Source organism: Mus musculus, chromosome 2 (assembly GCF_000001635.26).
Source record: "Mus musculus strain C57BL/6J chromosome 2, GRCm38.p6 C57BL/6J".
Taxonomy (NCBI): Eukaryota; Metazoa; Chordata; class Mammalia; order Rodentia; family Muridae; genus Mus; species Mus musculus.
This window is the reverse complement of record NC_000068.7, coordinates 73,716,852-73,741,294: the sequence shown is the minus strand read 5'-3', so window position 1 is coordinate 73,741,294 and position 24,443 is coordinate 73,716,852. Positions and strand designations below refer to the sequence as shown.

At 39.0% G+C, this 24,443-nt stretch overlaps 1 protein-coding gene across 14 annotated transcripts in view; it reads left to right on the top strand.

The window, feature by feature from the left end:
- Positions 1 to 24,443, top strand: part of Chn1 (chimerin 1) — a 164,708-nt gene that overhangs the window by 34,073 nt on the left and 106,192 nt on the right. For 12 of the 14 annotated variants that reach the window (XR_003949984.1, NM_001166603.1, NM_001113246.2 and 9 more), the window contains one exon: positions 19,854 to 19,892. Coding sequence is in view for 5 of the 14 variants with exons in the window: in NM_001166603.1 (NP_001160075.1) it covers positions 19,854 to 19,892 (39 nt within the window). In the remaining 9 variants the exon portion in view is untranslated. Of the gene's footprint in view, positions 1 to 19,340; positions 19,396 to 19,853; positions 19,893 to 24,443 lie in introns of those variants that run through there. The other 2 variants (XM_030246543.1, XM_030246532.1) reach the window with 2 other exon arrangements.

Sequence of the window (24,443 nt, the reverse complement as noted above, 5' to 3'; positions counted from 1 at the left end):
AGCTGTGAGAACATCGAGTTCTCTATAGACTCGCTGTCATGAAATGAGAATACTGGGGAAAGGAACTGTCATTGGTCATCTGTGACCTCTGTACATTAGAAGCTTTCCCTCACGTCATTGGAAGTTCCTCAGAAAAGCTTGTTAGTTCCTTTCTTATCTGTTGGAGATTTTAGGCATGTTGGATTTTCCATTCCTGTCTCCCAAATGAATAGAGTCAGTTTTCCATCTTTCACACAGGATTACATAGTCCATCCCTGACTTGATAACACATTACATGGGATGCGGATGAACTCTGATAGCCTGGCTTACAGCTTTCTCCCTCCTTCCCAACACTGACACCAGTCCGGGGTCTCAATTTACCTTCTGTACCGACTTCCACAGTTGGTGTGAATGCCGCATTGCAAGAACCATGAGTGCTGCTCTGCCACCCACTTCTTCCTCCCACCCCCTATATATTAGGTTCCTTTTTTTCAAAAGAAATCATCCCCAACAAAAATGATTCATAGTTAATATTACAGGAAAGAGAAAATGCAAGATTATGCAGAGTTTATCTGCATATTACATTACAGCAGAATTTTTAGCTTAAGAGAATTTGAACTTGGAAGAGGTTGCTGTTCTTGACCTTAACAGGACTCTTTCATAGTGCCCTTCCATTCACTGAGCCCAGTCAGGATAGTGGTGCTTCAAGAGATAAGCATGATGTGGGGCTCAGAGTTAGCACTTCAGCCTTAATAGATTTAAGATATGGTCACTCTATTTGGACATGACAACTAGGGAACATCCCAAGACTTCCAGTGAAGGATGTAGTATAAGGAAGCCATCAATAGCAAGAATGTTACCAATTCTGTGAATGAACCTGGCTATAAGAGATATCAGCATCCCTCTGCTAGCCTTCCACACTGGCTATTTGAATACATTATTTAGCTTAGTGTTAGACTCTTGGGCCTGCATTTGAAGGGTCCCCTCAAATACCAGCAGAGCCTGTCTGAGCAGTTTACATAGCCTTCTATTCATGTGACCTTCTTTAGAGTGCCTCCTCTCCATTCTCTGGTTCTTTCTGACTAAATCAATACTTGTAGATGAGCTGCCTGGCTCTCACTGTTGCCTTGTTCATAAGCATCTCTGTTATCAGTCACAGTTATGAGCATGTGCAATGAAATAATATGATCTGGGTTAAGGACTGACTGTGTGCTGAGGGTGTTTAACTGTGTTTATGCCTTGGTCTCTCAGTTACTGATTTTCCCATCTTTAAAAGGCATATGAGTTATATCTATTTCTTAAGGGTGTTTTGAGTTACCAGTAAAATAAGTTTAAAAGCATTTTACAAAAACCTGGTGAATTATAAGGTCTACAAAATCTACTACTGTGTACTAGCTGTTGCTTTAAGTTGTTTTTAGACACTTAAACTAATCTTGACCGATTCATCTACTCACCATAATTGAGAGCCCTGTAGATTGTTTTTGTTGTGGGGTGCGTTCCATGTTTTTATATTATGAGTGAGGGTCTCTGGAAGGAAAGCTGTGTATACCACAGATGACTGGCTGACTAGAGCTTGAGTGGTGAGGAGTGGATGGCATGCTTCATTCTCAGAGCAGCTACAGCTGCTCTTAGGGATTTCCCACTCCTCTACGTGTCAGACCTAACATCCCAGCACTAAAGGTAAAGTCAGCCTAGCATCCTACAGATAAAATCAACATAACCATTTGTAGCGTATTAACAAAACCTCGTTTCCACCAGTCAGAGGGCGGAAGAGTGTTAAGCACCTGAGGTTTCCCACATTGCTGAACCACCTAATTGCTGATCAGTGGTCCCAACATGTTATTTTAAAAGGGTCTTGGTTTATGGCTACTTTTGCTCTGTTACTATAGAAACTACATGAAACTGCTTCCATGTTGGAACATGAATTTGGGTTAACATAAATCAAATTGGTTACCAAGTTTGGTTACAGAATAAACAATCTCTTACTCCCTTTGAAATGAAAGCTGTGTTTTTGTGTTAACAATATTCATTGTATTTAAAATTAAAATTGAAAATAAGAAAATTAGCAGTTAATTTAAAAATAATATTAGCAAGACTATTAACATGCCAGAATAAATAGTATGAAAAATCATTTTATAAAGTAATAGGAAAAGAGTGATGTTTTGTTTGTTGGTTATGACAGTTTTACAAAAGCTCTTGTGTGACTGTAGAGAACTGGAGATCATATCTGTACCTGTCTCTAGGACTATGATTTTGAGGAATGAAGAAACTTTGGCTTCAGATAGGTATATAGTTGGAAAAAAGCAAACTATTTTAATTGTTCTTTCAGATAGTTGCTGATTTTCTTTAATGCTACACTAAATCTTGATAAGTAGTGCTTTTATTTTTGTATGGGTACATATGTGTACACGTTTGTACACATAGCGCATGGCTGAGTGTACATGCTGGGTGGCTTCCTCAATCTCTGTCACTTTAGTGTTTTGAGCCAGAGTTTCTCACTGACACTGGAGCTCACTGATCTGACTGTAGTTTCAGGCCAGCAAGCCCCACCGATCTTCTGTCTCTGCCTCCCCAGCACTGGGATTACAGACATGCACGGCTGTACCAGACTCTTTGTGGGGGTGCTTGGATCAAACTTAGGTCCTCACACTTCTGTGGCGAGCACTTTACTAATTGAATTATCTCCCCAGCCTCTAGCAAGTAGTACTTCCATATAAATGATTATAGACTTTGAAACAGTATCAGCGAACACTTTCTATTATTATCATTAAAATTAATTAGTGTACCTTGAACTTAACTGGATCTTTTTCCCATATATGATGCTATATTGTTGTATACTTGGTATTTCAAAAAGATTAGTGTATGAAATTATACAGATCTTCTCATGTTAACACACTTCATTCTACAGTATATTTAAAAATTACATTCTTTAATTATAACCATCTATCTTGTTGGAAGTCTTTAAATATTAACAATCAGTTAAGCTTGTGGTGGTTGGTAAAGTTTCCCCAAATTCTAATTTTCACTTGAATGCTTGAGTTTTCAAGCTTTATTTATGACTAGTAATAAATACCGTCAGTTTTATTGAAATGACAAGCTTAATTTTTTCATTTTTAAGAAAATATCTATCAAATGCCCACATTTGATTAGTCATAGTTTGTCAGTCATTCTTTCAAGTGAAAAGGTGTTTATGAAAATTTCAGCCACCAACCCTCAGTGCTGATGATCTCATATGTGCTTTTATTGAAGATTATTATATTTATTGCTTTATTCATCATACTCTGTATCCAGGTAGACAGCTGCATCTTATGTGCTTCCCATCATGTCACATAGAATATAAAAAGCTGTGCCTTTACGGTTGAGATTTAATAAAACCAGTACCACACCAGGACATTTGTAGGTGCAGTATAGTTTTTCATCTGTGATATGCGTGTGTGATATTGAGTATTGACCAACCATAGCACGTTATCACCGCTTTGATGTGGTTGCGATGCCAGCGGTTTTACCTACCATTGCTTCTGCACCACCAATGTATGAAGGAGAACAGGAGTGTCATGGCGTTTGACTTTTCAGATAAAAAAAAACCAGGAAGGCCTCAGTGAGTACAGAGCTGGGGAGGTGATGAGTGAGCCACAGAGACAGCACAGGGAAATGCAGACTGAAGAGGCTGCTGGGTAAGGGTGACTCTCCCATGTCTGGTGCACAGGAAAAAGCCAGAGAGACTGGAGAAGAGTGGGTAAGTGTGAGTGTGAGAGAAGTCAGTGGACTGTTGGGTGAGAGGGGCAGGCCTTCCCAGGTCTTGCAGGTTATACTTCTGAAAACTGTGCATGCACATTACTTGGTCTTATGAAAATCCAGATTCTGACTCAGATGGGGAGTCTTGGGACTCTATACTTCTGACAAGTTACCAAGTAATGCCTTCTACCACATTGCAGTCTTTGTAGACAGTTACAGAGAGTTAGTTTTCATTCTCAGTGATCCAGGAAACCATTGGAGATAATTCAGCAAAATGACAAGTATTGATTATGTTTAACATGATCAGCTACAAATAGTAATAATTGTAACATGTTTATAATCTAAAACCCAAAACTCTAGAGGCCAGTGTGTTAGAATTCAGGGTGTTTGAGAGTTTAGAAAGTGTGTGTGTGTGTGTATACTGTACCCCCAGCAGCATCTAAAACATTAGTCTTTAGTCACACATTAATAGTCACATGTAAATGAAACTGATGAACAGTCACATTTAATGGGGAAAATAAAGACTGTTCTCAAATTCATTGATGGGAGGCTTTCCCCCACCAATCAGTATCCAAGCATTATAAAAATACTTGTGGGTTTAAGTTAAACAAGTGTTGGCTCCAAATGAGTTGTGTAAAATGCTTTCACTTTTCAGAACATTGGGATTTTATAATTGAGAAAACACGGATTGTTTGTTGGATTCCACTCCAGTTCCTCTTGTGTTCATACTTGAGGAACTCTTTTTAAGACAGCCCGGTTCCTTACATGATCTTTAAAGATGCTGTTAGATGGATGCATCTGTCAGCCTTTATGGGACACCATACTCCAGATCTGCGATGCCCTGCCCTGGTTCTCCTCAAAGAAAGAAAAACAAGCACCTACCAATTTGGAACATAAACTGTCTTTTCCAGAGACTTTTTACATGTTGATGCCCTCTATTATCATGTGAAGAAAGTATAGTTAATTAAAATGTGCTGAGTATTTTATTATACTTTGGTATGTCTGACATTTACTTAGAATTATCCAACTCTAGTCATTTGTGGTTGACAAATCTGACTTTGGTTTCTTCTTTACTTTGTTCCATATTAGACTCTGCAACTTGTAATTTAAAGCAAACTTCTCTGTAGTTTTCAGTGTCTACTTTACCCTGCTAGTGACCTTGTGGCTTTCCCTGAGAAGTCTAACTGAAATACAATGCCTGAGGGAATTATTAGAAGGGAAGGAATGCTGTAGTCTTCCCTCACCTCAGTGACCTCCGATGCTATGTAGTACCAGGAGCCTTTTTTCTCTTTGCCCATAGATTCTCATGTAACGGTTAGGACATCTGCTATCTGAGCACCCGGCCTCTTAGGATACGTAAAGCAGTGCTATAAGAAAGACTTTGGGAAAGGTTGTTTGAAGGCTTGATTGACTCAGAACAGTACAGTTGGGTTCCTAATGTGATGGTAGATTCTTTTCTTCAAGAGCAAGGTTCTAGGAGGGCCATTGCTGCAGATCTATGTTGGAGTATAGAAGTATGGGGTAGGAATTATTTGTCCAAAAGTCTAAAAGAAAGAATATGTATACTCTGCTGAAGGAGGTGAGAGTTGAGGCAACTGAATTAGCATCCTTAGATAGCTGATTAGGAGGAGCATCAGCGAATGTATAGTGTTAGTTGGTTATTTTCTAGGAAAAAAAAAAAACCTTTGTATTTATAAAAAGTCATAATTTTTGTCAGTTGAACTGCCTCCATCAGATTGGCCCGTGGGCATGTCTGTAGGGTATCTTCTTGATTTCTAATTGATGTAAGAGAGCCCAGCCCACTGTGTGTGGTATCATCCTTGGGAATGTGGGACTGGGCTATATAAGAAAGGTGGCTGGCTGCAAGCCAAGAGAAGTAAGCCAGTGAGTGACGATCCTTCATGGTCTGCTTCAGCTCCTGCTTTGAACTTCTGTCCTGCCTTCCTTTAGTGATGGATTATGACCTAAAAGCCAACTAAAACCTGTCTTACCCAAGTTGCTTTTGGTAGTGTTTTAGCACAGTAACAGGGAAGCAAACAAGGGCAATAGAAATGCTGAAAATAGTGTTCATTGGGTTACATTTCTAATACCTAGGATTTCTAGTGGTATAGATAGTAAAGTCTAAGCTGTGCTTGGGAAATGTATTCATCAGACGTATTTTTATTGTGGTAATATATAAAATATTCTGTACTTTAAGAGTTGAATTATAAGAAATTAATAAAAATTAATTTACTGCATTTTAATTTTAGACATGCGAAATGCAGAGTAGAGGTCATACTATTGCCATTGATGGATGAGTTTTGCATGTTGTGTTTTCTGGGGTAGAGAAGTTCAGGAAGTGTTTCATATTATTAAAGGTAAGTAGAATGTTTTGCTTACCCAATAGAGTCCATATGGCAGCCTGTTGCGAATATCGAGATACTAGAGAGCCTTGGCAGGAGTTGAGTCTCTTCTTGAAGTGCCCTTTGGAAACTGTGGGCAAGCAAGTCTGAGGACTTTTTGTAAAAGTGTCAGCATGCTAGGGCAAGCATCAGAAATCAAGTATTTCAGGGAGAAAGTCTCGGAGATATGAGTTGTATCTAGAAAAACATTGAGCCCTTTCCCTTTTCATTGAGTTGAGCTGTATGTTACAGCTTCTTGCTTCTAAGAATGTAATGGAAAGCTTGTGTGAGCAGAAGGATTTTGTTTGTGAAGTCTGTTGGCTAGTTCTGCCAAGTCGGCAAGAGGAAGATTTGCTTAGGTCTTGAATCTAAGGCCAAGCTACAATTGTAAAAAGCAAAGTTCCCAAGTTGGCTTTGGTCACATTTGGGAGGAGGCTTTGTTGGGCTGGGCTGTGGCTGCTGGTGAGGAGCTGAGCAGCATTTAAAGTACTGTGTTTCTGGGGGTCTTTGACAAGGTTATCTGTGAGCATAGTAGTTGTACCATCTCAGATTCTCCCTCCCCTTCTACCTAACATAGCAACACTTGTAGATACTATTTTCTGAAGAATTAAAAATAGCCACTTTTGGGGTTAATATGTAGTTTATTTCTGTTGAAGCTGGACCATGGCATCAATTTTCAAGTTGGAACAATTTAATAAGCACCACTGGAGCTCCTTGGAACAATTTTAAATGATTGGTTACTTATTTTTTATTTTTTATATTAATTCTTACTTCCCTTTCTCCAAACCCTCCCATGTACCCTCCCTGCCCCTTTCAAACTCACAGCCTTTTTTCATTAATTGTTGTTACATGCATGCATGCGTGTGTGTGTGTGTGTGTATGTATATGTATGTATGTATGTGTATATATATATGTATATGTATATATACATATATATGTGTGTGTGTGTATATATATATATATATATATATATATATATATATATATATATTTCTATTTCTCCCACTCAGCATTTCTTTGTTGCCTGTCTCCTTCATTATATAGAGTTGAGACCTTGTGAGTCCCCATCCAGTCCCTGTCCTCCTGTCTTGTCCTGTTGTATGTGTGTCCCACCCCACATCCAGTCCTATCCCCTGTTCCCTGCCATCCAAGTTAGCATGTCTCTTGATACTTTGTTCAGCTTGTGTTTAGGCTGTCCTATCAGTGAGACTTCATAGGTATAGTTCTGGACATCACTGGAAAACTCAGTCTCATGGCAAACTCTTGCACAGTCTTTCTGTTCCTTTTTTTGCAATGTTCTCTGAGCCTTAGGTGCAGGAGTTGTTTTGTAGGTGGGTCTGTTGGAACTGGGGTCCACAATGCTAAATTTGGATTGCTTGTGGTTTTCTGTAATGGTCTCGATCTGTTGCAAATAGGAGTTTCCTTGAAGAGCGGTGAAGACTACACTTGCCTGTGAACAAATGCTTAGAGTGTAGTTAGGGATTGTGCTGGTATAGTGAAGTGATGGTTGTAGGTTCTCCTCCAAGATCCATGACTCTAGATAGTTGGCTAGGTTTCCAGTACCAAGTGTGACTTCTCTCTTGTTTAGTGAGTCTTAAGTCCAAATAGAAATTGGGTTTGCATGCCATTACTGCACATGTAGGGTTATCACACCATGCAGGTCTTTGTTGGAGTTCATAGGTGTCATTGCTGAGTAGGACTGTTGGTTTCCTCCCTCCCTTGGATGTTTTCATGGGGCCTTCTGGTACCATAAAGCTCTTCCACAGGAGGAGGCTTTCAAGTCAGCTCCATCTAAGAGGCCTGTATCTGGGTCCTGAATCTGAAAGTGTATGGTGTCTTCAGAAATATGGATGGTACCCTCCACCCCTGGGAGGCAGCCAAGGGCAATAGCAATGACCTATAAGTTTTGGGAGTCTTTTGAACAACCCTGATTGACAATCAAAAGAGGGTTTCTCATGAGTGCTGTTGGAATTTTATTAGGTGTTCTTTGGCTTTTGGAGGAAGCATTGATGAGAAAAGTTCATTAAAATTATGTATGTATACTTATTTATACATAAACATGTGTCTTTTTTAGGTAAATAGTTAATAATATGTGCCCTTATGAGTTTTTCAGGCCTCTTCACGGTTATTTTATCCTCATTCCTCTCTTCCATATTTATCTTTCCCTCCCTAGTTAGAGCCTCCTATTTTCTTACCCCACAAGATCACTTGTACCCTGCTCTTGTTGCTGTTGCTCTCCAACCACCTCCTCCAGCAATGGTCACTTCTTTCTTTCTGGGTTTCTGTCATTACTCTAGGATATGGGCTTACTTCTGAAGATTTGAAGCTAGGAATCTCAGATGTGAGAGAATACGCAGTTCATTTTTCAGGTGTGGACTACTTCATTCAGTATGATTTTTTTTTCTGGACCCCTTCCTTTTACCTGAAAAATTCATTTTTTTAACAGCTGATTAGTATTTCCACGTATGTACCACTCTTTCATTTTTAAAAATTATGTTTGTGAGTACTTCTACATATATGTATGTGTACCATAAGTATGCCTCCTGCCAGCAGAAGACAGAAAGGAGGATGTTGGATTCCCTGGGACTGAAGTTACAGATAGTTGTGAGCTGCCATGTGGATCCTGGGAGTTAAACCATAGTTCTTTGGGGAAACAGCCAATGCTTCCTCCACCCACCCCACCCCCTTCATGCCCAGACAGGGTTTCTCTGTGGAGCCCTGGTTGTCCTGGAACTTGCTCTGTAGACCAGGCTGGTCTTGAACTTCGAGATCCACCTGCCCCTTCCTCCTAAGTGCTGGGACCCCATCACCACCTGGCTAACTACTGAGTCAACTTTCCAGCCCTTTGTACCACACTCCACTATCCATTCAGTTGAAGGACAGTTAGGTTGTTTCCACTTCTAAGCTATTGGGAACATGGCTGAACACATGGAGTAGATGCCTACTCCTTTGGGCATATGCCAAGGAGTGGTATAGCTGAGTCATGTGGCAGAATTATTTTTTAGCTTCTTGAGAATTCTCCAGGCTGATTTCTTTCTTTTTTTTTTTTTAAGATTTATTATTTATTATATGTAAGTACACTGTAGCTGTCTTCAGACACTCCAGAAGAGGGAGTCAGATCTTGTTACGGATGGTTGTGAGCTACCATGTGGTTGCTGGGATTTGAACTCTGGACCTTCGGAAGAGCAGTCGGGTGCTCTTACCTGCTGAGCCATCTCACCAGCCCCTCCATGCTGATTTCTATGTGGCTGTTGCAGTTGCAATGCTTCCAACAGTGAATGAAGCTTCCCTTTTACCCTCATCTCCTCCAGCATTTGTTGCTCCTTGTTTTGTTGATCTTTGCCATTCTGACTGGGTAAGATGAATCTTAAAGTTATTTAATTTACATTTCCATAATGTCTAGAAACAGTGAACATTTTTGAGGCATTTCTTAGTTTTTGTTGTTGTTGTTTGTTTGTTTTACTTCTTTTGAGAACTCTCTGTTCAAGTCCCAGATAAGTGGACAGATCATCTGCTTAGTTTGTTTCCTTGGTTTTGAATTTCCTTGTATGTTCTGGGTTTCCATCTTCTGTTAGATGTATAGGTAGCAGAGATTCTCTCCTGTGTGTGGGTTTCCTCTCTACACAGTTGATTGCTTCTTTTGTTGTTTAGAAGTTTTGGGGGCTAGAGAGATGGCTCAGCGGTTAAAAGCACTGACTGCTCTTCCGAAAGTCCTGAGTTCAATTCCCAGCGACCACATGGTGGCTCACAACCATCTGTAATGGGATTTGATGCCCTCTTCTGGTGCATTTGAAGACAGCTATAGTGTACTCATATACATAAAAATCAATTAATGAATAAATCTTTAAATAAACAAAAAGTTTTTATTTGTTTTATTTTTTGTTTGTTTGTTTTGTTTTGTTTTTTTGAGACAGGGTTTCTCTGTGGAGCCTTGGATATTCTGGAACTCACTCTCTCTGTAGACCAGGCTGGCCTCCAACTCACAGAGATCCACCTGTCTCTGCCTCCTGAGTGCTGGGATCAAAGGTGTGTGCCACCATAACCTACTTTGTTTAGAAGATTTTTAGTGGGATTTATGAAATGCTACTTGTCAATTGTTGGCTTAATTGGTTTGACTACTTCTGAGATGAATTAACTGACCGGATTTGGCCATGACTTTGCAGGCTGAATTTTAATTATTTTAGTTGAAATGTCTTTTTTCCACAATTTGAATCAGTTTCTAGGAAAAATATACAGCTAAGATGTTCAGCATCTAGAATTTTAGCAAAGCTCAAATTTAAATGCTTTCTTGCTAGTTTTAAATTGTATATACTATTGAAACCCTTTTATTTACTGTGAACTGATTTCCAGGAAACTGCTTGTAAAGGTTTATTTTCCTGTGACTCTCTCAAGCACTGACAGTAACTCATTTGATATTTATTGTCCAAATGTTCTTGCTCAAAATGCTCACTTTATTACAACAGAGTTTTGTGGTCGTGTCATTATTTTTGCCAGATACTGTATAGAACAAAGGAGTGACAGTGGGCGGGGCTCACCATCACCCTGATACTATATAGAACAAAGTGACAGTGGGCGGGGCTCATCATCAGTGCCTTGTCATTTTAGATTAAAACAGTTCATGGAAGAAATGCCTTTTTTTGTTTGTTCATTTGTTTGCTTTTTTGGTTTTTTTTGTTTGTTTGTTTGTTTGTTTTTTTGTCAGTAAATGTTTTTCTTGGCTAGACTTACTTTAAAATTGGATTGGGTCTTCTGTATCCCAGGCCAGTCTTGAGTTATCTGTGTATCTGAGACAGGCCTTGGACTTTTGACCCTCTGGATATGCCTTCTGAGTGCTGCGTTATGGATTATATGGTGCTGGGGTGGAACCCAGGCCCTGTGCACACCAGATTCTACCATCAGAGCTACATCTCCAGCTGTAAATATTATTACAGAAGTCACAATTAATTATTTTAAAGTCAGAGGCAACCTGAATAAATATGTTTAAAGTGTTCATGAATCATTAGTGTAAACTTTATTTAAAATTGAATGTTGTCTTTTAAAGAATATCCATTCTATGGATTAAAAGTTGTTTGACTTGAACCTTTTAAAAGGACCAGTGTAAATACGGCATTCCATTCCAATCTGTTCCGGAGGGGACCACTTAGCCTTTCAAATGCAAAGTTTAGCAAGTTCAGCCTCTTAAACCAAAGAATAAAAGAGCATGTAATGTTATACAGAGCTAGATTTGATAAAAGAATTAGATAGTTGAAACAAATTTTCTTCCAAATTCAGCCATCTTATAACAACATCTATCAGTGTTGTTAAAAGATATATTAATTACAATATGCTAAATACAAACAGAGTCTAACTGGAAAAAATATAAAGATTCAGTCATATACTGTTTCAATCTCAAATAATCAGGACATTAGGGTATTTATAAATAGATTGAGTCCTGCCAACCACTAAATGAACACTTTTGAAAAATATCTCCTAAGATGCCCTAATTAAGTTACTAATACAAAATATCAAAAGAATTATCCAAGCTGTTTTACTGTGGATTTTTAGAATTTCTGCCTATAGACACAGGTAATATCTTGAAATATTTTACTATTTAAGGGGAAATGGGTATCCTAAAGTATTTGAATGTACAGAAAAAGACAACGTGGGAGATTCCATGAAGCAAAAACATGTAACACTAAGTCCTATAAAAATGTTTACCTCTAGGTTTTAAAAAATCCATCTGAATTTTTTTAGCTCACAGTTCTAGGAGCTAGTCAAAATCAAGGGAAATTTAAGAATCTTTGTTTTTTTTCTGTAACAAAAGCTTGACATATACAGTCATATAACAGGAAGTAGAAGATTGCAAAGAGAGGCAGCACTTTACTATGTGTGAGTGCATCACAGAGCTGAGTGCTCTTCCGAACCTCACAGTGGGAGCCTTTGCCAAGTCCCCTGTGGGCTTTGTTAAAGGCTGGTTTGCCTGATCAGTTTCCATGTTTTCCTGATTATACAAATAGTTAAATCTGTGCAGTTTTGTTTAAAATTTTAAAATAATTTATTTTATCCCCTCATGGTTAATGATGTCAAGTGTTTTATAGTGGCCATTTAGATGTCTTCTGAGAAATACCTATTTAGGATTATCACTTATTTTCAGAATTGAGTCATGTGGATTTATGCTGATGAGTTCTTGGAGCTCCTTACATATTCTAAATATGTCAGTTTGCCTTGTTTTGGGATACAGAATCCAACCATATGGTCTAGGCTAGCCCTGACATCATAATCCTCTTGCCTTAGCTGCCCATCGTAGACATGAGCCATCATGGTTAGCTTCTGCATGTTACTTCTTTGCCAGGCTATAGTTTATAAATGTTTCTTCTGTTCTGTAGACTGTCTCTGATTTCCCTCGTGCTTGTCACCTGCACCATGCCTGGGCTGTGTTTAAAGCTGTTCACGAGTCATATGTTGTCTGGTTCTCGTTCCCAGTTGTGCTCTAATGACGGGAGTCTCATGCACTTGTGCTCTTTGTCTGGGCAGATATTCTGATGCAATTAGAAAGATGCCAGAGCTTTTAAGACACCCATGGAGATCAGAATCTACTGCTTCTTGGTTCTTGATAACTCTATTTCAATTAGCTACTGCTCTGTGCTAAAGAAACACAGGGTTTCCAATCCTCTCTTTTCCCATTAGTTTATTTATATGTGTCTTATCAGGTGGAAGATCTCTTACCTCACTTTATCCTGTACTCTCAATACATTAAAGAAATGGTGATTTAGAATCATCATTTTCAGAGTGCAACCCAGAGGCCCAGAATCCTCAGAGTTAAAACTATTTTGCATGTAATTGTAAGACATCTATCCTTACTCATATAGTTGAATCTTCTAGCAGCTGCATGACGTGCTGCAGTGTAACCATTGGTATAGATAGGATGCCTAGATGTCTGATAACCAGGATCAACACTAAAATGATTTGCTAAGTGTGAAGCCAATTTGTTTTCTTCTTAGATTTTTTTCCTCTTTAAGTTAGACTTTGACAATTTCTTTCTTGTATGTAGTGCACTGATTCCATGTATTTTTCCACCATTCACTCTCCTTATCCCTCCTCCTCTCCCTGCAAGACTTCCTCCCACGTTTCCCAGCTTTTGTTTTTGTGTGGTGACTCACTGAATTCAGGGCCTTACGCATGAGTATGGGTATGACTGTGTCCACTGGACCATGGGGACTCACCAGTGGCCACATCACTGAAGACAAGGACTCTCCACTTCCATTCTCCAACAGCAGCAAATCATTCTCCAAGAATGATCAGTTCTTTTTGGAAAATAATGTTTTCATAAAAATATGTAATAATCTTGTTATCTATCATTATCATGTATAATGATGGGCACATCTTAGCATAGCACATGGTGGCAGGCAGAGGACAACTTCCCCTAACCTTTGAGACAGGGATTCTCTGTGTAGTGCTGACTGTCCTAGAATTTGCTCTGTAGACCAGGGTGGCTTTGAACTCAGAAATCCACCTGCCTCTGCCTCTGCCCCCAAGCGCTGGGATTAAAGGTATGTGCCACCACCTCTAACTAGAAGACAACATTTAGGATTGTGTTCTCTCCTTCCACTGTGAGCTCCAGGGGTCAAACTCACGGCGTTGTCAGGCTTGCTTGACTATTGCTTTACTTGCTGAGTCTGCATTTATTATTTTTAAATGAACTGAAAAATACTACCAGAATTTTTGTTTCAATTTTTTTATATGATTACCATTACTCATAGTTGGAGTCCCCTAACTCAAAAGGCTGATATCCAGAATCCAACCGTTTTTGAGTACTGACTAGATGCCAGACATGAAAATTTGCATACCTGATCTCTTGTGACAGGCTGTAGTCAAAGCAGATGCTGTAAACATATAAAATTACCTTTAGTTTGTGTGTAAGGTACATATGAAACATCGTGACATTTGTGTTTAGACTTGTCTCATCCCCAAGACATCTTACTCTGTGTGTGTCAGTGTTCCGTGTGTGACAGGATCTGAAATCTGAAGCACTGAATATCCCAAGCATTTTGGATAATGGATACTCAACTTAAATCAACAGATACTAATAACTTTTTAGAATCCAGATTCTGAAGCCAGTAAGATTGACAAGCACTAGTTTATAAGGCTTAAACTATTTTAGAAAACAGACTAACAAAAAGATGGAGTCTTACGTAGTAAAGCTATTTCCCAATTGTAGTTATTTAGCTTAATTTCTGACTGTTGGGCGTTTTTGTCAAGTTCAGTCATTCTTGGTCTGTCTGTGACCCCACTTCTTCCACCTCCAGACCTAGGGATGGAATCCAGAGCTTCATGGGTGCTGGGCAAGTGCCTGTTCAGAAGGGCTTCCTTTGCTTTTGGTTATGCAGGGTATCAGGCCTGGCGGTACTGAGCCTATACACTATCTTGCCCTTGTTTGTTTGTTTGCTATTATTTGCCAGAATTGAAGTCTAACTTTGCCCTGTTGGTTGATAGCTACTGTATGACTCTGATAGGATAGGTTGCTGTCAAACCATGACCAGGGTCACAGCAACGATGGTGGAATTACATAACAATGTAATGTGGAGGCAGGCTGAGGCCAGAGATACTGGTAGCATCCGCCTTAGGCTGTGTCAGGTCTGTCCCATCTAATAAGCATGGAAGTCTTTGCTGGAGCTCTCAATTACCATTTTCACTTAATATTTCTTTGTAACTTAAAATGTTTTATTATTAATTAAATTTATTTTTTAAGTTAAAATATAATCACATAAATTAATCCTTCTTAAAGATCAATTTTCTTCATGCGTGTATGCCTCTTATTCCTGGGACTTGATACAGGGCCTTTGTGTGACACATACTTTTTTTTTTAATACTTTTTATTAGGTATTTTCCTCATTTACATTTCCAATGCTATCCCAAAAGTCCCCCATACCCTCCCTCCCACTCCCCTACCCACCCATTCCCATTTTTTGGCCCTGGCGTTCCCCTGTACTGGGGCATATAAAGTTTGCAAGTCCAATGGGCCTCTCTTTCCAGTGATGGCCGACTAGGTCATCTTTTGATACATATGCAGCTAGAGTCAAGAGCTCCAGGGTACTGGTTAGTTCATTATGTTGTTCCATCTATAGGGTTGCAGGTCCCTTTAGCTCCTTGGGTACTTTCTCTAGCTCCTCCATTGGGGGCCCTGTGATCCATCCAATAGCTGACTATGAGCATCTACTTCTGTGTTTGCTAGGCCCTGGCATAGTCTCACAAGAGACAGCTATATCTGGGTCCTTTCAGCAAAATCTTGCTAGTATATGACATGGTGTCAGCGTTTGGAAGCTGATTATGGGATGGAACCTTGGATATGGCAGGCTCTAGATGGTTCATCCTTTTGACACAGCTCCAAACTTGTGACATACTTTTTAATTTTTAATTTCAGAAATCAATTTTTTTTGAGACAGGGTCTTTCTGTGTAATCTTGGCTGTCCTGGACCTTGCTCTGTAGACCATGCTGGCCTGGTACTCACGAGATCCTTCTGCAAGTGCAGGGATCAAAGGTGTGCACTACCACTGCCCAGCCAGAAATTGATTGAGGTGTTATCTTTTTCTTCCTATAAGAGTTTAGGGTCCCCCAAAAATGCTGTCCCTGACTTTAGCAATAATTCTGTAAATGAAGAGGTTGTATAACAGGTTACAGGGGTTCAATTCTTCCTGAGGCACTGGTAAACATTGTGAGCTCAGTCAGGATGGAAAGCGGTGGACTCCCCCTTAGCAAGAAGGCAGTGACTGATATAGTTTAGGACTTGTGCCTGGTTGGTATGAAAGGCGGTGGAAGTGGAAGCTTATTGTGACTAGCATAAATACATCCTCCATTTACATCCCACTAGGCCTTCTATCTCTATTGAGATTACATTTTGAATCAGCTTCAATCAAACCTCCAGACCTGCTTATTGGTACTCAAACAGGGGGCCAATGAAAGAAGTCCCGAGTGGTCTTTTCTTGCTTGCTTGTGATCCTTGTTGGTAAGGCAGGCTTAGGTGCTAACAGCAAAAGGAGGGGAGGGGGATGATTGCAGCAGTGCTGACAGCTGTAACAGCAGCTGTTGCAGCAGGAGCTTGACTGAAGAATTCCAGAGAGCAGAAACTGTAGGGAGCTAAGGCAGCTGAGAGGAGGGTCACTGAAGAAGATGGGGGTTGTGAAGAGATAAGGATGAGAAGCTATGGACAGTGTAAGCATAGTGCTCCCAGATGGCTGGCTTTCATGGTCCCTTAATTCGAACGACCCACCAGCATCCACTGAATTAACTTGCACAGGTGCCATCATGATTTGCTCCATGGAAAGGATACAAATTGGCTCAGCTCAGACAGAGAAAATACTTGAAGCAGGGGCAGAACAAATACTGACGTGGAGCTTCTGCTGTCTCCTGTCCTGAGTGAGGACATATTCTTCCTTCATTTTTGTATGACAGTTTATAGGGAGTGCTTCCAGCCAGAAGAGAAGCTCTTCCTATCTAGTTACTCGGAAACTTTCATGGGACTTTGCTACATATACGTCACGTTTTGGTTGGTCAACTGGCACCATCCAAAAGCTGCATCCTCAATTTCATTGCTATTCTCTGGGCATCCCAGGGCAAACCCAGATTATTTCCTGGGAGCTAAAGGGAAAAGCCATATTTCTCAGTGATGTTGGAATAATTCTATAAAAAAGGTTAGAAGGATCCAACTCTCCTAGGGCACTGGGACAGAGGTTAAGTAAGTTCTCGTAAGCACTGTGAACTTTAGAGGACTTTGCTTACTTGTAGCCAGGATGGGAAGTGGGGGGTACCTCCTCAGTAATTTGGCAAGAAGTCGTTTGTGAAGTATAGAACTGGTTGGTGTTATGTCAGTCCTGTGGCTGGTAGAACTGGAAACTATGCTGTGATGGTCAGAAATGCAGCCCTTTATTTGCATGCTGCATGCCTTCCTATCTCCATATCGAGGCTATTGAGTTCCCTTTTTGAGGCAGCCACATAAGGGACTTAGTCTGGTTTTGTGCCCGCTCTCTTTTCTGTCCCATGTGGCATCTTGCACATAGCAGATCACTTTTATGGTTCAGAGTTCAGAATACAACAAGGAGGCTGAGCTGTTGACTGTGGTGGCTAGTGTTGATCAACTTGACATGGGCTAGTGTCATCTGAAAGGAGGGAACCTCAGTTGAGAAAATGCCTCCATAAGATCAGGCTGTAGACAAGTAGGCAGATTACATTTTTAATTAGTGATTGATGTGAGAAGGCCCAGCCAATATGGTGGTGCCACCCTGGGCTGGTGGGTCTGGTTTCTATAGGAAAGTAGCTGAGCAAGCAACTAGGAGCAAGCTACTAGGTGACACTACTGCATAGCTTCTGCATCAGCTCCTTCTTCTGATTCCTTCCCAGTTTGAGCTCCTGTCTTGGTTTCCCTAAATGGACTGTGATTCAAAATATGTAAGCCAAATAAAATAAACCCTTTCTTCTCGAAGTTGCTTTTGGCCGTGGTGTTTCATCACAGTAATAGCAACCCTAAGACATGTACTATGAGCATCAAGATAGTGAATTTATACTCTGATGTGACTACACATCATATTCCTAAAGACTGAATGACAAAATAGCAATGCTTATGTATTGTTAATGAATAGATAGAAGTAGGATTTTCTTAGTATTGAAAAATGCAAATGAATTATGATTTTGTCTCATTCAAGCAAAGTTAATATAGTTACTCCCCCCAGCATATGTTCATATTGTCAGGTTCAAAGGAAACTCCAGTTCCCTAAATCCCCAATGTCAGAAATGATCTCAGCCTGGACTATAGGAAGATTTCTAGTGGTTAGAAGAAAGCCATCATTCCTCAGGAACTTGTGAAAAATTGAACTCAGGACCTCTAGAAGAGCAATTAGTGCCTTTAACCACTCAGTTGTCTCTCCAACCCTATTAAGTTTTCAAGTTCACCTATACTGGATGGTTTCCTAAGTAATTGCTTATTACTTATAGTCAGTCTTCATAATTCACAGGATATTATTTATAAATTTTCCTCCTTACTAACATTTACTTATAACCCTGAAACAATTCCGTAACATTTTCTAGGTCGTTTGTGAGTGTTATTAGAGCAGTGAACATTTGAGCCTTGTTGACCTGCCTCTGCCCAGCTGTGGCTACACAGTCCTTGCCTCCACTTTCAGCTTTCCCTTTCTTTATAAAGCATTCTTTTGTGGTCTGTTTTGTGGCATTTCTGTTAGTGATGTTTCTGGCTAAAATGCCTGTGTCTCCTATCATGGTGCTACAGTGCTACGTGGTGGTCCTGTATGTGAGAAGGCTGTGAGATGGCTCAGAGTGAAAGTGCATGTGTCAGATACGCGACTTAGAGCACACATGTTGAGGACTGGATTCAGGGTTAGCCAGTCAACAGTTCTATTAAGGACTTCCTAAGAGAAACATACAACGCAGAGCTGTGCTTAATGAAAATATTGTGTCCAAACACCCAGAACCTGATCTCTGTGCTTCTCCTTAGAGCTGTGGCTCAGTATTTCTTCTCAATTCAATGTTGTGGAGATTTTATCCACTGGTATTCTAGCAAAGAAGGACAGTCAACTGCTATTTGCTCTGTGACCTCATTATTTGTTTATTCATGCATTCTTCTTTTAGCAAGCGTATTTTAATACTTCTCTAGATCACTAAGCAGTTTCTAATGATTCAAGTGTTTTCCATTTTATGCCCTAAGTCCAGTGTTGGTAGTTTTGCTGTGTCCCTTTGACACAGTGTTGTGTGATTTATAGTATCACATAAACCGAGTGTGATGTTACATTTTAAAGGTTGAGAATTGAGGACTGAATGTTTTGAATCTATGATCATTTTACTTCAGCGCCAGGTTTAACCTCAATAAACTTTCCAGGATTTTTCTTGCTTCGTTGGGGACAAGATTTCCTAATGGGTTCTTCTTAGATACTAGCAGAGCCAGGTGCGGCAAATGGCCACATCTTCCCACGCTAGAGATACTCTGTGGCTCTCCAGGCTTGCAGAGGCTTTGGCTGGCAAACGACTCCTTAACTGTCCCTGGTCTGTGAGGTTTTAGAGCACAGTTGGCCGTTTGCCTATCTCTTGTTACTTTATCCCATTCCCTTCATATGCCTGATTTCCATCTCCTTCACTGCCTCCTTAAACTCTAGGGAGTGAAGGAAATGGACTTGAAGAGCAGATGTTCACATCCTGTTCTTTGTTGGCCCCTGGGGACATTCTCTTCCATGGGAGCATTTCTCATTTCCTGGTTTTGATTGTCCGGGACATTTGAGGACTGGGATCTGTTCATTGTACTCTCCTCTCTTCTTGTTGGTAATTAACTAGTTGTACATGAATTCCGAAAAAGCAATGGGGAAAAACAAAGGAATATCTGTGAAGGTTAACATTATGTAGTAAATTGGACTAGAGAGGAAAAATTCCAATGATTTGAGGAATTTTTTTGGTGAAATGAGCATTACGCCTAAATCAACAGGAGCTTTACTGACTATTATTTGATAGCTATAAGAAATGATTATGGAAAGTAAAAATTTACTGTGATTTTTTTTTTTTATGCTGTGTAACTGAATAGATACCATAACTTTTTGGAATATCTTTTTAAAAGTATTTTTAAGAAAATAAGGATCAAGGCTAAAAAAAAAAATCTTTGAATGCATTTTTAGAGCCTAGCACTAGGATAGAGCACGGTTTATGTACTGAGTGATTTAGTGAGTGAAGCATCTTATTTAAATATAACTATTCAGTAATACTAATTTGATAATTTATTCTTTCAGATACAGATGAATATAGACCTCCTGTTTGGAAATCTTACTGTAAGTATATATATAAATTTAATTATGTGGATTATAGTGTTTTTGTAAGTAATGTAATTATTCACAGCAAAGTTTGGGATTACCATAAAAGGAATACTTATGGTAAAATGTGTTTCTACAGAGCTCTGTGTGTCTTAATGTCTGTAGTGCAGCTCATCTGTCTCAGTGTTCAGAATTCCATGCCGTGGAACTTGAGAACTTGTTGGGACAGCTGATAAAGCTAATGCATGGAGAGACTAAGGCTTCGAGTAGTTTAATTATTCTCCTCGTGACTGTGTGACAGAAGGAATATATAAGTGATAAGTGAGGTAGTCTATGTTAGCAGAAAATCAGTGAAAGGAGGTAAAGGAGGAATGATTTTAAAATTGCTTCCTCATAGATAAAGGGGAGGGGTTTGTGTGACAATTCTGTTGTCAGTTTTCAATTAACAGTGCATTTAGAATCTTTCTTTATGGCTTAAATCTAGTTACTAAAAAACTTCTAAAACATTTAGTCAAGATTTGTACTTTATTTTTCTGTATTACATATATTAAACTTAAGTGGGTGATTTAATGTCAACTGTTTCTGTGTATGAAGGATTTTGGTGGGGACTATAGAATATACCCCTTTCACAGTGTGATTCTGTCAGAAACTAATCTTTTACTGTAATTCTTTAGAAATATTTTAAGTTACATTTTATTCACTTACCTTGGTGTGTGTGCATGTATGCATGTGTGTCTGTGTGTGCACACATGTGTGTGTCATGGCATCCATAGAGAGGTCAGAGGACAGTTTGTGGGAGTTGGGTCTTTCCTCTGGTGCGGGTTCTCAGGCTGCTGGGCTCGGCCACCCCCTGAGCCATCCCACTGGCTCTTAACTGTGAGTCTTTGAGACAGTTACTTTACTCTATGTGTTTAGGTTCAGTCGAACTTATAAAAGTGCAGGAACATAAAAATCTTAAAAATATAAACTAATAGGGAAACAGAATTGTGTTTAATACCCTTCTTAAACAAATATAAACCAAAAGTCTTACATGTAATAACTGGCGAGTGTGGTGTAGGGACTGAGAAAGTAGTGGAGGGAGTGGATGTACAGTGGAGGTTCGGTTTGTAGAGAGCAGCCCAGAACAGCTGTTTGTTGTTGTCATGGCCACTGTGGATCTAATGGTGTCACAGCTGAGGTTTAGTTTTTTGGTTTTTTGTTTTTAAGAGAGAAACAAGAATTTCCTTTCGATATTGTCATTGAAACAAATTCAAAATTTAAAGCAAACAAACTACATACTAATTTGTGATCTCAGAATTTGATTGTTATTATTGCTAGGGTCTGAGAATATCATGAATAACCATATAAGCATTGACACTTCTAGCAGGACTGAGAATATATTACTTTCTATAATTGTGTTTCCTGTCATCTTGAATTTAGCTAATAACTTTCCACAAATAGTTAATGCCTGCCAATTTAAATTCAGCTAGCTTTTAATTCAAAGAAGCTCTAAATTAAGGGAGAAATGCCAGAATCAATTAGACCTTTTTATTGTGTGTGATTTTAAAATATTTATTTATTTTGGAAGAAAGCTAGCATATGGCCTTGCTATGTAGGTGTGGCTGACTTGATATCGTGTAGCTCAGACTAGAACTTGAACTCATGATAATGCTCCTGCCTCAGTCTTACAAATTTTGAGTTTATAGGCTTGTGCCACCATATCTGGCTCTTGCCTGTGATTTTTAAATGAAACTTTCCACAGATGTACTGAGTCTAAATTTGCTGTATTTGCTATAAATGTCTAAATACACAAACACACACATATATACTATATCTATCTATCTATCTATCTATCTATCTATCTATCTATCTATCTATATGTATACACACACACACACACACACACACACACACACTTTGCATATTATTTAGAGGGTATTTTATCAAAAAACTTCTCTTAAAGTAATAGAACCATGCCTTTTTGGGCAATTAGAAGTACTAAAAGATAGCTGCCTCTTGTGAGGCTATGCCGTGGCCTAGCAAACACAGAAGTGGATGCTCACAGTCAGCTATTGGATGGATCACAGGGCCCCCAATGGAGGAGCTAGAGAAAGTACCCAAGGAGCTAAAGGGATCTGCAACCCTATAGGTGGAACAACAATATGCACTAACCAGTACCTCGGAGCTCTTGTCTCTAGCTGCATATGTATCAAAAGATGGCCTAGTCAGCCATCATTGGGAAGAGAGGCCCCTTGGTTGTGCAAACTTTGTATGCCTCAGTATAGGGGAGCGCCAGGGCCAAGAAGTGGGAGTGGTGGGTGGGTAAGGGAGTGTGGCGGGGAGGGTATGGAGGACTTTTGGGATAGCACTGGAAATGTAAATGAAGAAAATACCTAATTAAAAAAAAAAGAAAATAAAGAGAAACTCATTTTCTAAAAAAAAACAAAAGAAGTACTAAAAGAAAATGAAAATAGCAATATGATTTAATGTTAGGAAAAGCATAGAATAAAAGCTTGGTGGGCTCTGCTGTGTCACGGTGTTGTTACCCTTCACTCTTACTGGCTCACCTTCCTGTTTGCTTCCTGGATAGGCAGAGGCCTACCAATTATAATCACAAACTCTACTCTTGGAGTCACATTTACTTAGGTTCTAATGATAATTTGTTTTTAAATCTTTTTGACAATGGCCTAACTGTCATAATTGGAGTTTTATAGGTGACAGTATTTTCTAGAGCATTTTGTTGACAAAGAAGAGAGCACATCTTTTAGGAATTACAGACAAACGCAGACATGTAAAGTGCATACCTTCTTGCTATGTTTTCCAGGAAGGAGCATGGTGGAGGACAGTCTCACGTTGCGTTTGGCTCCTTAGGGAAGGGAGCAAGGCTTTCTGAGTGATGCACATATCTCACTGTCAGGCCCAGGCTTGATGTCAGTGCTCTTTCTCCCTTCTGCATCTCAGAATTCTCAGATTATTACCATCTCATATCATCTCTTTAATCTAGATTCACAGAAATACTTTTAATGAACTAACTCAGTGAAATAAGATATTTAGAACTTTTTAAATATACCAGCTCAGGAATATTTGTAGTCACGAGGAAAAAAAATCCAAGGAAAACATTTGAATCAGAATTTCAGACATTTCTGAGGAAGTGTTTGTTTGTTTGTTTTTAATATTAAAGAGTAAAATTATAGATTCTCAGTTGTTTTTTAAAATATTTTTGTTTCTTTTATTTTTTGAGCTTTTAATTACATCATTCTCCTTTCCCTTTACTCCCCAAATCCTCTTGTATACCCTCCTTGCTTCCTTTCAAATTCACAACCCATTTTTTTCACTAGTAGTTGTTACATACACATATGTATGTAACATTTATACATTTGTATTACTAAGTATATAAATGCGCCCTACTGAGTTTGTATCCTGTCACTTGTGTGGATGTTTCAGGGCTGACCACTTGGGATTGATAGCCATTTGGTGGGCTCTTCCCTGGGGAACTCTAGTCCCTGCCTGTTGTCATCATCCCTTAGTGCTTATACTCAGTTCCCTGTGCATCATAGCATTATCCAAGTACTGTGTCCTAGTGATGACCTCACAGTGATATTACTGACTAGAGTGAAGTGCACATATTAATAGCCATTATAAACATAATATTCTTTATGATACATTCACTGTCAACCAAGGGTTATTGTAAACGATTCCCATGTAGTCAGTAGCACTGATGTACTAGTACATGTAGAGTAGAACAGATGTGTTCTATATTTATTCTAATTATATATGTACATATATTGTCTAATTATTTATATTCATATATGTTCCCATGAAATATGTGAATTACAATGGCCAGAGATGAGTCCTATAAAATGGCACCTCATTCAATGAGTTGTTATAAAATGGCACCTCATTCAATGAGTTGTTATAAAGTGGCACCTCATTCAATGAGTTGTTATAAAGTGGCACCTCATTCAATGAGTTGTTATAAAATGGCACCTCGTTCAAATGCAGTGTCTGCAGTGTCAGATTTCTGGGTAGTTTGATGATGCTGACAAACTATGTAAGTATTTAACTCCATTTTCAATTTAAGTTCATTTACCTATGATTGTACATTTAGAATTAGAAAAAAACAATCTGAAGGACAAATGTATTTACATGCTGCTTATGATAAACACCAATCTTATTTATCCTCATTTTAAATTTAAAACCTGATGTAAGGCTGGAAAAAGTCATGTTATCAGTTCAAATATTGTTGATCAATTTTTAGATACCATAAACATTGTCTTCCTTTGGTAAGGTGCTTCAGTACTGAATTCTTTCTTTTCCTGAATTTGCCCAAACTGAGTAAGTTCTAGTAACTCAGTCTCTGAAGTTATGTTTTTAAGGGAGATTATATTTGAAAATAGATATTTGCAGTATAAATAAGGGAGAAAAACAGTGTATGTTAACTCTGCCTTATAGCTCCTGATTTCAGTTCCATGTTTGATAATAATGGACTTTAAGAAATGTTTATATTAGGACAAACAAAGAATGGACTATAGAGAGGAGTATAAAAAATTACAGCCCCAATTTGTTCTAGAACAGTGGTTGCCAACCTTT